Source organism: Anabrus simplex, chromosome 7, assembly GCF_040414725.1.
Source record: "Anabrus simplex isolate iqAnaSimp1 chromosome 7, ASM4041472v1, whole genome shotgun sequence".
Classification (NCBI taxonomy): Eukaryota; Metazoa; Arthropoda; class Insecta; order Orthoptera; family Tettigoniidae; genus Anabrus; species Anabrus simplex.
This window is the reverse complement of record NC_090271.1, coordinates 227,168,131-227,181,465: the sequence shown is the minus strand read 5'-3', so window position 1 is coordinate 227,181,465 and position 13,335 is coordinate 227,168,131. Positions and strand designations below refer to the sequence as shown.

General features: G+C 36.9%; 1 protein-coding gene across 1 annotated transcript in view; it reads left to right on the top strand.

Moving 5' to 3' along the window:
* The window catches only part of LOC136877490 (KICSTOR complex protein ITFG2), a 126,709-nt gene that overhangs the window by 39,929 nt on the left and 73,445 nt on the right, over window positions 1–13,335 (top strand). Inside the window, exon 3 of the mRNA XM_067151584.2 lies at window positions 1,295–1,486. Within this exon, the coding sequence (XP_067007685.2) occupies window positions 1,295–1,486 (192 nt within the window). The remainder of the gene's footprint in view (window positions 1–1,294; window positions 1,487–13,335) is intronic.

Here is a 13,335-nt window from a genome sequence, read left to right as displayed (position 1 = left end):
TGGAGAAGTTCTTCCAGATTTTCTTTGCTTCTTAGACATAGTTAAATTCTACCTATGAACTGGACGAAATAAGGCCGTTATTAATAAATTTGTGCGTTCGTCATTTCACACCAACTACATTATTAAATGCATTATTCAAACCTGCCACAATTCTGCTTACCTGGTATTATCCATATTGATTTACAATTCTACAGAAAAAGAAAATATGCATTACTTATTCTCACAAATGTAATAAGAGTGATTTTTCACAGTATGGCAGTGGCAGTACATATCACAAGTCACGACAAAATTATGACTACTTAGTGTCAAAATGCGAAATAAATGGTAACTATAAGATGTCGTATCGGCGAGTAGGGTCTCTAAACTGTGTGGTTAGAGACACTGAATCATACCCAACAGTTAGAACATAACTATAAATCACTTTCAGTATTAATAAGGAAGAAAGAGTAAGGTTGTACGCGTAGTGTACACTCTTACGTGGTGTGTAGTATAATTCTGAAATAACACAATGTTACTTCATGTACTAACGTCATGAATGTAAAGAGGGACCGTTGACATATTTGATCAACAGCATCTGACAACCAGGGATCTGATATAGATGTTGATTCCCACACTTTTCCTTCAAACATTAAGATAATGCAAAAAAAAAAGAAAAAAAAAGGACATCCCTTTATTAAAAAACAATTTAGATTTTGCAGAGTTTTCATGCATTTGCTAATTTAAATGAAAGAATTTAACCTTATACTCATCTGCAGTGTTATAAGATAATTCTGTTCCGATCTATTAAAAAAGAAGAAGTGGTCACATTTTCCTGTACTGAATTCCACCAAAAACTGGTATTTCATTTCCATATACGAAATATTTAAGAGTTTTTATTTGTTTTATCATAATAGCAGATCAAAATACCACACTCCCATCCTCTTCTATGACTTTTTGCAATATAGCTTCAGGAATATGCCAAGAGAGGGTGTTTATCTAAACAAAAGATCATACTTCACAGCCACTCGTCTGTTTCTAACATTAGTGAACCCTAATCAGGCTATGACATAATTTAGAGTTAGGAAGATATGTTACAAAAGTACATGCCAATGTTGTATAACCCACAGTTATCAGTTAGTAAACATAAAAGTGGCAAGTGGGTGGTTCATTTAGTATATTTCTCATTGTATTTTGAAACTAATATGAAAATGGAAAAAAGTATATTTTAAAAAATGCGTTAAATATTATTTTTTATGTTAATATTGCAGGTCCCTGATTATTGGTAATAAACTTTTTTTCTTTTTGTCAATTCCAGTGAAGAACTGACTTCTACATCCATTGATTACCATCCATTATCATTAAGTCACATGCGCAATCCCAATGTTTCAACTGAAATAGTCGGAGACGTTCGGCCTCCAGATAATGCTAAGGAAGGCAGTACAATGAGATATGCAGTGGCTACTCTTGATGGAACTCTCATGCTAGTTCAAAATGAAGATATTCTCTGGTAAGTCTCACGTTTTACTTTGTGTTGTATTTCTAATAAAGGATAAGAATGTATATAGAGTGTAACAATAAGGTTCAACCGAACATTCAGGACACATTCCTCACATAAAGAAAATATGTTATATGGATATGGGTCCAGAAACACTTAATTTCCATCTTAGGACTCATTTTCTACAACTCTACATAGTACATTAATCATGGGAAACACAAGGAACAGAAAGTACCAGCATACATACCTGCCAACTCTCCTGATTTAGGTGGGAGATTCCCGATTTTACACCATTTCTCCTGCCCTCCTGCTTAGTGGTTTAATGTATTAATTCTCCTGATTCTTCAACAATCCTGTGCATAATTTTGGACTAAAAGTGTGAGATGACAAAACTTCGGTCGTCCATTGAACAGATAAATTAGAAATAGATTTTACGTGTTTTGAAGTGTGTTTTGATATTGCAGTTGTGCATCATATCAATCATTTCCATAACAGTGTATCTACTATCTCCCATGCCCTGCTTAGTTGGTATCCAACACCTTTGAAATTGTCAATGGTTAGTTTAGTGAGTGGTGTTGGAAGTTGTTCTTGATAGCCTGTGTGCAAGAGGTAGTTTTAGGCCTTGGAATATTGTATCATCTGTTTCGCATATAAAATTATATGGTTTGTGTATAACTTAGATGGTGTTTGCATTAATAAGCCGGTCAGCTATTGTGATCTTTGGCCTCAGTGATGTTGTCAGTTCCTCAGTAATATGGCTAAGAAATATGACATGACTTTTAAAAGTGAATGCAAAGACAACTTTCTGTAACAGAGTCAAAAAGAGGCTCAACATTTGAATTCTGTTGTGTTTGCAAGTGTGATTTCAGTATCTTGCATGGTTAAGGCCGATACTTCAAAACGTGTTCGCAAAGAAACCAATGTGTTGAAAAAAAAAAAAAAAAAAAAAACAAGAAACTTGATTTCAAGTGTAAAGAGGTAGACACTGACAGTATAACATGTGCAGAAGTAGTATTGTTCACGTCATTTATTATTAAACATAACCTCCCTGTTAATTGTTCTCATCACGCCAGTCCTTTATTTGGAAAAATGTTCCTAGACTGAAAAATTGCCATGAAATATGGCTCTGCTAGAATTAAAACCTGGCCATCCTTGCTGAAATGTCCAATGAAGAAAAAGAGGTTATTGCTTGCCTTAAAAAATAAAATTAAAAAATTGTGGTTACTTTTTGCAACCTACTTAAACAAATTCAGAGTAGTCTTGAAGGAGCTTGTTTTAGAAGGTGGTGCAACAGGCCTTAACATTGAAATATTTTACTCACTAACTTGAAAAAATACATCATCTCCTTAAAAAACGACATTGCTCTTGATACAGATAATGCCCCAGTGGTGGTAGGGTGAAAGATAGGTGTGGCAGGATTGTTGAAAAGGGAAATGGATTTTTAAAAATTGTAGGATGCCTGTGCCATTTAATAAATTTAGCTACTGAAAACAGATTTACATTGAGACGGAATTCAGAATCAAGGTAAGTTACAACAACACATAATAGCAAACACGGTAGGAAACGGGCAAACACTACGGATTAGAATCCCTACAGAAAACACGGAATGACATAAACAACAATCTTTACACCTATCTTAGTCTCATTAGATAAATACATGAAAACAATTGTGAAAGAAGCCCATGAAGTAATGATAAAGGGGTGTGAATACACTATGACTATGCGACACAAAATTATATAGATTGAAAAACAAATGTTCAAAATAAATAAACCCTTGTAGAATGAAGCAAATATTTATTGAGTAGCAATGTTTAAGATAATTAGATGAAATGGTGTATGGCTTTTTTTTTTTTGTGCTGGAAGTGTCCAAGGACACATTTGGCTCGCCAGGTGCAGGTCTTTCGATTTGACGCCCGTAGGTGACCTGCGGGTTATGATGAAGATGACACATACACCCAGCCCCCATGCCAGAGAAATTAACCAATGGTGGTTCAAATTCCCAATCCTGCCGGGAATCGAACCTGAAACCCCTGTGACCAAAGGCCAGCACGCTAACCATTTAGCCATGGAGCCAGACATTAGACGACTAAAATAAATAAATAAATATTTATTTAAGGTTAAATAGCGATCTTTTAAATTAAATTTAGATTAAATATACAGTGAAGCCTCGTTTGTGCATTCCTCATTAGCACATTTTCCCACTTAGTATGTCGTCAATTCGAAACCCCGATTCTTATCATATTAAATCTACGCAAAAATACTTCACGGATTTTCACTATCACCGCTTAGTACAGTCACATTTTTCCTAGCCTGAAACTGTTATTTGTCATCCCTTGTGAAAGAAACTTGATTTCCAACTCGAATGAGAGCCGTTGCCATAGTTGCACGATTACGGTGATTACGAGAAAAAGCCTTGAATTCCTGAACTTCACAGTATAACTTGAACCTTCGGGAAACAAGCCCCCAGCCTCAGGAATGTTTAGTTTTGCTTGCTGGTTAGCTGGGAGATTGCTGATAACACAGCTAGTCTATTTGTGCTTGTATTTCGCATTCCATTTGGAAGTTAAACATTTATTTTGTATTGAGTAGTACAGTGATGGGTAGCGAATATTTGTTACATTATACTCTATGTCTGGATTAGGAACATAATTGAGTTAAATTGACTAGTGTGGTGCTTATTTGTCTGGTTATGTCTGCCTAGTTATGGATATGGAAAGTTGTGAAATTCCTTACTAATGAAAACAAAATTAAAATCTATCAGAATGTGGACTGACATCTGCATCTTTAAGAGCACAGGGGTGGCGCAAATGTTGAAACTCGCACCTTCGAGTTTCGACTCGATCACTGGAATAAGCAAAATTATCACAAAAATAATTTATTTATTATCACCACCTATTCAGTACATGTATTGAGTGTTTCTATACTACTATAATGTTATACTTGTATTGAATTGGTGGTGATAATAAATAAATTAAAAATTATTTTTGTGATAATTTTGCTAATAGTCAGTTTCAATACGGACCAATGATAAAGTTGTCATTTGCAAATCGATCACTGGAGTTGTTTGAAGCTTTATCAGTCGTACATGGTCGGGTGTAACCTCCAATTCATTGCCTAAGAGTGTGACCAGAGAATAATGTTTAATACTGTACTGGTCCAAAATAAAAAGCTTGTACTAACATTTGATATATTATGTTTTCATATTCGTTGCCTGGTGTTTTTCACACCTTTCAGTGCCCCTTTTAATACTTTCCTTTCATCTTTAGAAATGGTAGAAAGAGTTTTCGCTGTATCTGCGAATACACGAGATATAATGCCCTCATGTTGAAAAAATCGTATCTTGTGTTTCTATACTCCTGTTGGATAGTTTTTATTTGTATATTCAGTAGTACGTTTTCTTACTTAACACGTTCTTTTTCCTTGTCCCCTGCAGAAACGTCTTAGAGGTTTTACTGTAGCAGAAATGTTAAGCAGTGTGTGTAAGTTGAAAACCAATGTCCAGCTAAATTTCCAGAATGAAAATTAATAATTAATAAGACCCCAATAAGAATAACACTTTCAATTCCATCTTAATTCAAGGAAGAATTAATAATTCCTCATTAAAACTATAAATGCAACTTAAATTGAGAACGTAAAGCATATCGTTCTACTATGCGATTTTATTTGACGTAAATAAATATCGCACGAGAACACCTTCACTTCCTTGTCTAAACTACTTTATTTACACTGTACGTCACAACACACAATTATACACAGTAGTAAATTACACTATATACAACACTCAATAGCGGAGTACCCTGAAGTCGATTCTGACAAGTACAGATATCAACAACGCTGACGCGCGCACTATAACATATTCAGACTTGAATTCACCGCCTCACTCACTTGAGTCCAGTACTCAGACTCCACCTCGGAGCCCAACAGTCACTCCCAGTCCATCACTTGCCTGAGTCCCAAGAACCAAGATCTGCGAACTTAGAACTGAGAACTGACTTCACTGACTGATAGCTTGATATTTATACCATTCGATCAACCATCTAGAATGATCAACTTCTGGAAGAGTTCTTACAACACTCTAAGACAACACACTCGAAACATCGATCGACCAGCTAGTCGAATGGGTACTCGAACGTTCCTTTCCTATTTAAAAATGTACATGGAAATATTTACAACATTCGTAATGTCTCTACGTGTATCTGGATAATAAAACCTTACAGTAAGTTTCCAGAACCCTTCATATACACCAAAATTATAGTACAATAAGTCTAACACACGAACATTATGGAATTTTCTACCGCTTTCGACCATATGGATTTTGAGGTTAAACAATTCGTATTTGAGGTTATACAATTCTATACTACATATTTACAGGGAAATCGTATATTAATCATACTTAACATTTAATAAAAGATAATTTAGCATCAAATAGACTATAATTAAAATATATTAAACACAATAATTGAAGGTTTTACGTCAGTTACGATGTTGTACCTACGACAATTATCCCCCTAAAACCTTCAATATCTACCCTGTACATTCCTTACTCTAGGTCTTAAATTATATAAGGGTGTCCTTATACAGTATCTATTTCTACGTCTCTCTTAGTCCTCGCTAATCAGTTACACTTAGGCTACCTCAATCACACTGTCTCCTCGTTGGCGTTGTTGAAGTCCACATATCGCAGATGGTCCATGTAAACTACAAACAGCAAAGGTGAAAAATTACAGCATTTTCTAATCCCTGTAAGTACCCTGAACCAAGAACTCATTCTACCATCAATTCTCACTGAAGCCCAATTGTCAACGTAAATTCCGTTGATTGATTTTTTAATAATCTACCTTTAATTCCATAGTCCCCCAGTATGGCAAACATCTTTTCCCTCGGTATCCTCTCGTATGCTTTCTCTAGTTCTACGAAGCATAAACACAACTTCCTATTCCTCTCGTAGCATTTTTCAGTTACCTGGTGCATACTGAAAACCTGATCCTGACAGCCTCTTTGTGGTCTGAAACCACACTGGTTTTCATCCAACTTCCTCTCAACTATTGATCGCACCCTCCCTTCCAAGATGCCAGTTAATACCTTGCCTGGTATACTAATCAGTGAGATACCTCGATAGTTGTTGCAATCCTTCCTGTTCCCTTGCTTATAGATAGGTGCAATTACTGCTTTTGTCCAATCTGAAGGTACCTTACCAATACTCCATGCTAATCTTACTACTCTATGAAGCCATTTCATCCCTGCCTTCCCACTATACTTCACCATTTCAGGTCTAATTTCGTCTATTCCTGCTGCTTTATGACAATGGTGTTTATTTAACTTCCTTTCCACGTTCTCAAGCGTAATTTCACCAACATTATTTTCCTCCTCCCCATGAGCTTGACTGTTCGCAACACCACCAGGAAGATTTCCTTTTACGTTGAGAAGATGTTCAAAATATTCCCTCCACCTCCAGTGATTCCCTGGGATCTATTATAAGTTCACCTGAATTACTCAAAACACTGTTCATTTCCTTTTTCCCTTCCTTCCTAAGATTTTTTATTTCTGTCCAGAAAGGTTTCCCAGCTGCTTGACCTAACCTTTCCAGGTTATTACCAAAATCTTCCCACAACTTCCCATTAGATTCAACAATTATTTGTTCCACTCTGTTTCTTTCATCTACGTACAATTCCCCGTCTGCCTTGGCCCTTGTTGGGCGCCATTTCTGATAAGCCTTCTTTTTATGTTTACAAGCTGTTCTCACTACATCTTTCCACCAAGATGTTCGCTTTTTCTCATCTTTACACACCGTTGTTCCTGAGCCAAAGAAATTAATTACTTAGGTTTCAACTTGCACCATAATTCCGACTATTTGATACTTAATGCCCGCTCAGCATATGGATGTTTATACCACCGTGTCTTCCTGAATAAGGAACTTACAATGCATACCAAGATCATGGTTTACCATGCTGTTGTCATATCAACAGTGCTTTATGGTTGTGGAACTTGGACACACTACCATCAGGATATCAAAAAGCTAGAGCGCTTCCATCTGCAAAAATTTAGATCCATCTTGAACATCAAATGGGAAGACAGTGTCAGCATCCTTGCAGTTCTTGAGAAGTCATATGTTATAAGTAGAGCCCGGATTTCCATGCACTATCAAATCTCAAAATATGCATGCATTCAAGCACTATCGTATGGCAAAACATGCACAATAAACTGGAAAATATGCACTATCAAAATTCAGTTCCTTTTGAAACATGAACAAAAACTGCCCTAATTTCTCCAAATTGTCTTGATTTAAGCTCATCCGTTTATCATTCAGCACACACTTAAGCACAGAAAATTATCTTTTTACGTCACGAGAAGTGATAGATGCATAATTCAGTGAAGACATTTGGACAAAGTGAGGTCAAATTGTACGTCTTTTGCAGTTTCACCACAATACGTCTTCTATAAGCTTGACGAATTCAAAATCAGGATTTGAACGAATTAGTTTGTTCAGCTTATCTCCATCTGTGGCAGCTGCTTCTCCATGCGATGATTGCAGACACATTTGAATGTCCTCAATAAGTGGTAACGATTGCTTGCTGCGATAACACAGACATGTGACGATTGAGAGTTCCGGGTAGGACATTCCAGGATAACAACGGTAGAGGGTTCAATGAAATGTAAGCTGCTATCCCAGTAACGCAGCACCACAGAAGTGCGATACAAGGTTTCTTTTGTTCGTCTAACAGACGAAAAATGAGCCGTCAATGATTAATGCACAATTTATAGCAATGTACAACTGTAAAACTGGGACACCTTATTCCTAAGAATTAGATTTCGACGTGGGGCCTTCCGACTTACGTCATTGTTTACTCAACCAACAGATAAGAAAGTGTTTGGTTAATTGCATTATACTGTAGGACCTGTACAGTATGTAGGTTACTGACTATGGTTGTCACATAGGATGCCAGGAATACATTCTCTGCGTCTCTCAGTAATAGACATACTGTAGCCTACAACGTGAAAAATTGTCCCAAATTCTGCAAACTATCAGAAAATGCACTATGATGCAAGTTAACAATATATATATATGCGTCAAAGTCAGAATAAAATTCATATTATGCAATATTAAACGTCCAAATATGCGCTATTAAATCCAAAATCTTCAAAATATGCATTATGCATGAATTTTCTCCGAAAAATGCCAAAACATGCAAACATGCACGGAAAAAGAACGGTTATTTGGAATTGTTAAGCCGTAAAAGGAATATTTGCAAAGTTTGAGAAGTGTAGCTAGCTTATTTAAAAACATGCATTTGCATGGAAATCCGGGCTCTAGTTATGAGCATTGAGGCCACTGTCTCAGATGGATAGGGCACGTCCGTCGCATGAGTGAAATCGGTCTTCCTTGGCAACTCCTATATGGTGAACTCTGCTCTGGCACAAGGCTTCATCAAGCCCCCTCTGAGGGATTCAAGGATCATCTAAAGCATTACAAGATATTAGTTTCATTCCATATTGATGGTTTACACTTTACAATAGAAAAGCTTTTATTACTTCCTCCTATTCAATGAAGATGGCTGAGAGATGAGCTGAAACATGTTTGGCTAAAAATCATTCCAGTCAAAGATGGATATATGTATTTAATAGAAGGAAGTAATAAAAGCTTTTCTATAGTTAAATAAAACAGTTAAGATGGCGGCTAATATTGTGTGATGTATGTTTGTCTCTTAAAATAGTGTTTGTGGCGGGTAATTAAAGGAGTTTGAAGTTTTCCTACGTTATAGTAATGTACATTTCCTAGTGACTAATGAAAGGAAAAATCACGTACTGCTGGCTAACCTGTGTAATTATAGAATTTCGTATTCTCGCTTTGTGGTAGTGTAATTGTAGGTTATGTCACGGAATAAGCAAAAGCAAAAGAATAAGAACAAGAACAGCAGCATGATGGATACCCAGGGTCAGGTAAAGTGTCTCGAAGTGGACGAAACTAACATCCGAGTTGCTGAAAGTGGACTTGACAATCTAGAATAAACTGTTCGTGTGAAATACTGAGTACTTCTACGTTCTTCGATTGTATCCTTGAGCGACTAATCGATAAAGTAATTGATAGGCTTAAGGACAGCATCGACTTCAATACGAAGATTATTGAAGATCTTAGAAAGGTAGTAAATGAAAAAGATACAAAAATAAAAGAACTGCAACTAGAACTTGAAACTATGAAATCTAAATCTTGTGACGAGATTGATCAACATAATCAATACTCACGACGTAATAACGTGGAAATTCATGGTATACCAGAACTACAAAGTGAAGATGTATATAAATTAGGCACGGATATTGGATCAGCAGTTGGCTGTGTAATCAATAAAACAGACATTGACATTGCTCATAGAATTCCAACATCCAATAAATCTCTGCCTAGACCTATTGTGGTTAAGTTCGTGAATAGATGGAAGAAGCATGAACTTACGGTTGCAAAGAAAAATGTTAGGCAACTTTCATCCACTGCACTTAATATTAATGCCACTAACCATACTATTTACATTAATGACCACCTAACAGCTAAATCTAAAGGTCTTCTTAAGAGAGCTAAAGACCTTAGAGCAAAAGGCTTCAAGTATGTGTGGTCTAGGGAAGGGAGAATTTTTGTAAGGAGAAATGATACTTCTAGCATTATACATATCAAAACCATAGACGATGTCTTAGCTCTCTCTTCCCTTTAGAACTTAGGTAGGCTATTTTCTTGTAGGTACATGAATAATCCACGTTATTCTTTATGGAAGGTTCTGAATTCCAACTGAGTGAACTACAGGAGCTTGCTAACAAAGATGGAATTAGAATTCTATACATCAACTCCCAAAGTATTCGTAATAAATGGAGTAATTTACTTTATACAATACAGGAAGCACAATATCCTGAAATCATTGTAATTGTTGAAACATGGGTTTCTCCTGAAGAAGAAAAATATTTAAATCTAAATGGATATGATGGTCTCTTTTGCTCTAGATCACATAATAGGGGTGGTGGAATTGCCATTTATATAAAGGAACCGTATAAAGCTACTGTATTATTATCTATTAACAGTAATGCCATTTCATATAGTATATTATTAATCAAGATAAAGGGTTTTGTGAATGACATTCACTTAGTAGCAGTATATAACCCTCATACCAAATTTTCCAAAGATTTTCTAAAATGTTTAGAAGATATTTGGAGTAAAGGTGGAAAAACATTTTGTATTACTGTTGGTGACTTTAATATAAATATATTAGAACATAGTCATATATCTACTGAGCTTCAGAATTTCTGTGGGTGTTATAATCAGAGTTCATGTAACACTGTCTTTCCTACTAGAATTTCATTGACAACTAGTACACTTATAGATCATTTTTACATAAACAGAGCCTGCAAATTTAAAATATATAACATAATAAATGATCTGAGTGATCACAATTTATTAATCTTGGATATTAATATTACACCCAAAATGAATACACAAAGAAATTATGTAATGCAACCTACAAAATACCATGTCCCATCTATGGAAAAATACATGTCACAAACGCCATTAACTATAAATGAAGAGGATAGCTCGGATATCATAACAAATAAATTAATGACATATTTTAAAGAAAGTACTGCTTTAGTTAAAAATGAAAGTCCTAATCTAAATAAGAAAGTTAAACCCTTTTGCCCATGGTTTACTTCAGAGCTGTTAAATTTAATCAAACAAAAAAAAATATTTTATATTATAAAATTAAGACAACAGATGAGATTTAGTATGGGATGTGGCTATATTTCACAGCAGTTAATACAAGACTATAAAGACATACGTAACAGGGTTACTAGAATGAAAAGAGATCTAGAAAATAATTATTATATCAATAAGTTAAACAGCACAAATAATCAGTAGAAAGTTGTTAATGATATCCTAACAACTAATAACAGTAACAATGAAGAAATACAACTGAAAGTAAATAAGTTGGTGACTGATTCTAGTCAAATTTCTACTATAGATAGATAGATAGATAGATAGATAGATAGATAAGAAATGGGTGAGCCCTGTCTTCGCAGAGCTCCACACGTAGGTCTATGAAGACCCTTTGTGCCCCTTAAATGGGTTTGGCTAGTCCAGCCCTAGTGCTCCTATAAAGGATACCAGTGTCCGGATATTGGCATTCCTGATGTCTTCCAGGCTCACAAAATGTGAGCCAAGGTATCGATGTCTAGTGCTAGCAAGAGCCTCGCATTGACATAGCACATGCGCGGAGGTCTCCTCCTCCTTACCGCATCTTGTACACATTGGATCCTGGGTGATTTTCATGATGTGTAGGTGTCTCTGTAAGGTAGTGTGGCCTGTTAACAGTCCAACTACCATTCTCATTCTGGTCCTATTCAAATTCATTAGGACCTTTTTATAACTTTGGCTAGGCCCTTTGATAAGTTCACGTGCCTGCCTTGCTATAGTTAACCTCTTCCAAATATCTAAGTGAGACTGGTTTATCCACTGGGATATTACCAGTCTCATGCTTCGGAGTGACACTCCCAGGAAGGGCTCTGGTCCTGTGAAAGAACCTTTTGAGCCTTGTTTCGCTAGTTTGTCAGCTTCTTCATTTCCACTGATACCTGTGTGCCCAGGGACCCATAATAAGGTAACTAAGCGAAATTCACACAGCTGATCTAACATCCTTTGGCATTCCCATACCAGTTTTGATGTTTTAACTGCACATAGTGCTTTTAGCGCTGCCTGGCTATCACTACAAATAGTGATGCGTCTTCTGTGTCCAGGCATATTCCATATATATACAGCACAAGCTAGTATTGCGTATACTTCAGCCTGGAAAACAGTAGCATATTTACCCATAGGAAGGGAGAGCCTTATCTTAGGCCCCCAGACCCTGGCGCCTGTGCCCGTCTCCGTCCGCGAGCCATCTGTATACCATGTACAGCCCCCAGACTTAAGATGGGCCCCAGCATCCGCGGCCTACTCCTCCTTTGTGGGTATCACCACTGTAAATTTATAATTCAAATTAAAGCTAGGCTTCATCAGATCTCTGATCATCATTGTCATAGGGCAAGTCTGGTGAAGCCTTGTAAGAATAGAGGCATGACCTCTATTCGGGTTTTTGAAGGACCATCCTCCGAGTGACCAGAGGCGATAGGCACTCGTTCCCGCAATTACCTTAACATATAAATGTAAGGGGGGAAAACCTAGGATGGCCTCCATTGCACATAATGGTGTAGTATCCAGTGCCCCTGTTATTCCTAGACACGCAAGTCTTTGGACACTGTTTAACTTGGTGGTCACAGTTTTACTCTCCGAACCTGGCCACCAGACTAAAGATGCATAGGTGATCGTGGGCTGTACAATAGAGATATAGAGCCACTGGACCACCTTAGGTCTTAGGCCCCAAGTCTTCCAGACTGCCCTGCGACAGGCCCACGTAATCTTGCGAGCCTTATCCACCTTATAATCTATATGTTTCTTCCAACTCAGTCTTGCCTCAAGGATTACCCCTAGGTACTTAACTGAAGTTGTCTTAACTAATTTTTTCCCAAATAGGAAAGGCTCTGACAGTCCGTCTAGCCTCCTCCTCCTGGTAAATACCACGAGCTCTGTCTTATCGGGATTAACCGACAAGTCTGTCTCATGGCACCATCTTTCCACCCTACGTAGAGAGCTATGTACAAGCTCGGAAACCGTGCTGGGGAAATTTCCTACCGCCATCAGGCTTATGTCATCTGCATAGCCTTGGGCATATATTCCTCCAACATTTAACCTGGTAAGTAGTTCATCCACTACCAGACACCATAATGTTGGTGATAATACTCCTCCCTGTGGACACCCCCTGTCTATATTAGCTCTCAACATTACAGCGTTGAGG